A 3,724-nucleotide genomic window follows, 5' to 3' on the forward strand; every position below is an offset into this window, starting at 1 on the left:
TCAAATATAAAAGTATTATTTACTTTTGAAATGAAATTTATATTCTTGTATATTTCCATAATGGCGTTTACTGGAAACTTACTATATATACCCCCCCCCCCCCATCATAAATAATGTGATACTCAACAATTCAACGTGTTATTTAAATTAATAATAATAATATAAATAATAAATTATAACCATTCAAGTCATTACTTCGTACTTTGGTATGCTATTACTTTATTTCATACAAATCTCGAAGTAGTTGATAAAGTATAATATAAATAATGGTACTCATTTTATTTCATGTTGGGTATTGATAGAGTGTTTCGAGTGCTTTGGGTATCTGGGCAGTCTTGGATGATGTGCTGGATGCCTGGATGGTTAAGTCTTGTTGGCATTTATTGCATGTAGATGTTTGATCTTTTCTAATTAAGAATGAGTGGGTCAAAAAAGAATGTCCAATTTTCGCTCTGATTAGAGTGACTTCTTGACGTCTGTTTAGGTTTTGAGGAATGTGCCATTTTTTGATTTTTTTCAGTTTGTCGAAAGCCAGGACAGAGTCCCAATAATTCTGCCATGCTAATGTGAATTATAAGTTTAAATTTTTACATTACAATGAAATGTAATTAAATATCGAACTATGTGCTATCATATTACGAGTATTTTATCTATACAATAAGTTTATAATAAGTCTGTAATAATTTAAATCTTCGCTCTAAATGTATAAATCTATCATAGTGTCGGATTTATTCATGGGTTTTATTCGCAATGTAGAGAAGATCTTCTCTACATCGTGGTTTTATTACATGTGTTTATTTTATACGCACAAACGTAGTCTCTTTATTTTTGTAGTCTTCATTATCAAAGGTATTGTGGTAATTACGATTTAAAATATATTTAGGTATATTATGATCGTATACGACGATTAAATCGTGGTTATCACAGTACAATTACTTATCAATACTCGTGATAATAAACGTAAATATGTATTACAAATTTACAATTAAAAAGAAATAAGCTATTAAAAGTAAGTATTCAGCGTTTATATTGAACAATTTAAATAATTTACTTTAAAATTTAATATCAACGAATTACAATTACAAGTATTTCAACATTGTATAGTCAAATAACACTACCTAAATAGTAAATACTGTTCTAGCATTAACTATATCGAGTTTGACGCTTTATTGAAATTGAAATGGGTTTAGACAACGAAAACCCAACTTTATTTGAAAAAAGCGAAGAGAGGAAAGTTAGTGAAAAAGATTTAGATGACAACGAAGCGGAAGAGTTTGATTCAAGGGAAATATTTGGTAAATTAGTTTTAGTAATTATAAATAATACACTTTTACTAATACAACTGAACTATTGTTTTTTTCTTGAAAATATTAGATTTAATTAGAGGAATAACAGATCCTGAACATCCACTGTCTCTTGAAGAATTAAGAGTTGTTGATCAAAGTTTAATTGAGGTAATTTTATATAATAATGACTCAACTTGAGAAATTCTCATGTTGTTTTCCCCATGTTAGCGGTATCGTAAAAAAAAAAACAAATTACCATTTCACTAAAACTTTCAAATGAATTACATATTATGTATATTTTAATAAATTTGATTATAAAGTAGTTATGAATTGTTTTGTTTTTAATAATCTTAAAACTGCATTTGACTCATTAAATTCTTTATGTTTTTATGTTCTATGCATTTTGTTACTGACTATTGAGTTGTATAATATTTAGTATTTACAATCATTAAACAATGATTCTAAATCCTTCAAAAACCATAATTATTTTTTAACTATTTATTTATAATCTTTCATTTTTAAGTTTTTACTATAATATATTAGTCAAATTCTTTATCATTATTCATAAAATATCAAAATAATCTTTTATGTTTGTATAGTTATCTATTTTCAATTGTTTAAATTTAAAGACGTCTTAAGACTTGCTTAATTGTTTTTAATGTTACAACCTCACTCGAATATTACTTATGATCCATCATAGTTGTATATAGTTAAATATTCAATATATAAGTTATAAAATTGGTTAATTTAAATGTATTAAACTGTTATAGACTAAATAATATAATATATTATATCCCCATTTTATCACAGTATGCTTTTTAAGTTAGACACCATATTTTTCTAGATAAACATTGTATATGTATATTTTTTCTAAATACAAGAATATGTTCAATATGCAATTATATCTACTGGGTTTAAAGCTTTATTATATTATTAATAATTTTATGTATAACACGAGGTTCTAAAATATCTAATACTTTTAAAATATATTAATAATATAATATTTTAATGTTATAGGTTGAAGATAGTAGCAATACAGTAAAAGTATTATTTACACCAACTATCCCTCACTGCAGTATGGCTACATTAATTGGATTATCTATTAAAGTTCGACTCTTATGGTGTCTACCACCGCGTTTTAAAATATCTGTTACTATAACACCTGGTACTCATGCATCCGAACATGCCATCAATAAACAATTAGATGACAAAGAAAGAGTGGCTGCAGCTTTGGAGAATACACATCTATCAACAGTCTTAAATAAATGTATAGCTACTGCATAAATCATCATTGTTTTAGTCTTAAAATTGTTCTTTAATCTAAAAGATAAAACATGTATATATATACATAAATATAGTTTTTAATAAACCATATATATATATTATTATATTAATAGTGTATTTTACATAATATTATCAAAAATAAATCACGCTAATACAATATGCATTAATCATCCTTTTAACTTTTTGATACATTCAAACATTTTAAAATTGTATCCAAGTCTTTATTTTAAGTCAATATGGCTTGACTGCTTCAAACTTCATACGATCTAATCGAACCTTTTGAGTTACCCTTTTAGCCCCCTTGAGTGGCAATCAATTTTTTAACACCCTTGTCCCTAAGTGAGAATTCTATAATTAAGGGCATGGGCAGAGAAATAGGAAGGGAGTTGATTATGAAAATGTTTAGATTCTTATCCCTTTATTCAATTTCATTTTAAACTTGCATTTTTTTCCACAATATGAAAAAAAGTGTATTGAGTTATTTTAAGAATGTTATGTTTAATAAAACAATATAGAATTTCCAGCACTTTATTTTTCTTTATTAAACTAATTTTACTTTTTTTGAATTTAGTTTTTCTACTTTTTTCTTTTCTTCCATATTGAAATTATATTTTAATATAGAGTTTTCAAAAATAATACTTAACTTAATAAAATAGGATTAATAAATGCTAAATTCCTAGTATAAAATAAGCATACTGCTGAAAAACAATAAAAGTATAGTAATACTTATTGATAAATTATACTTAATTTGTTTTTGTTTTTTTGAAGCTATAAATATGTCAAGTATCATAAATCTTTTGATTGTTTTAATACAGTATTAACAATAATGAATAAAAAATAAATAAAAATTTTAAAATATATTTTAGATCAATGTTACCCTACTTTCTTGTTATAGCTACCTACAAATTTGCTGTTATAAGTATGACCCCCTAAAAATAAAATAAATCAAATACTTGTTATAATATGGTAACATTAATTACCACACATATTAAGCACAATAAAACAATGCCTCTCAGTGGCATACGCTGAATTTTGTTAAGGGGGTGTCAAATCTTCCTGACACCCCCCCCCTGTGTATGGCACTGATGCCTCTTACAACTTACTATCCTTATATTACATTTTCAAACATCAACAATAAATCTTAAAAGTAAAAA

The 3,724-nt window shown here is 25.5% G+C and overlaps 1 protein-coding gene across 1 annotated transcript; it reads left to right on the plus strand.

Annotated features, from left to right (window-relative positions):
* Positions 1–877: 877 nt before the first annotated feature.
* On the plus strand, positions 878–2,674 carry LOC113548881 (MIP18 family protein galla-2). The gene is made up of 4 exons (XM_026949971.1): positions 878–1,009; positions 1,142–1,295; positions 1,375–1,454; positions 2,304–2,674. Exons 2-4 carry the CDS (start codon positions 1,181–1,183, stop codon positions 2,568–2,570), a joined length of 462 nt encoding a protein of 153 aa, XP_026805772.1. The 5' UTR covers positions 878–1,009; positions 1,142–1,180; the 3' UTR covers positions 2,571–2,674.
* Positions 2,675–3,724: the final 1,050 nt, after the last annotated feature.

The sequence above is a fragment of the Rhopalosiphum maidis genome, chromosome 1 (genome assembly GCF_003676215.2).
Source record: "Rhopalosiphum maidis isolate BTI-1 chromosome 1, ASM367621v3, whole genome shotgun sequence".
Lineage (NCBI taxonomy): Eukaryota > Metazoa > Arthropoda > Insecta > Hemiptera > Aphididae > Rhopalosiphum > Rhopalosiphum maidis.

Excerpts from the sequence above, each read along its gene's own strand:
- LOC113548881 (XM_026949971.1), top strand. The coding sequence starts at position 1,181 with ATGGGTTTAGACAACGAAAACCCAACTTTATTTGAAAAAAGCGAAGAG. Across the intron at positions 1,296-1,374 it reads TGATTCAAGGGAAATATTTG|ATTTAATTAGAGGAATAACA; the intron begins GTAAATTAGTTT and ends TGAAAATATTAG. Across the intron at positions 1,455-2,303 it reads TTGATCAAAGTTTAATTGAG|GTTGAAGATAGTAGCAATAC; the intron begins GTAATTTTATAT and ends TTAATGTTATAG.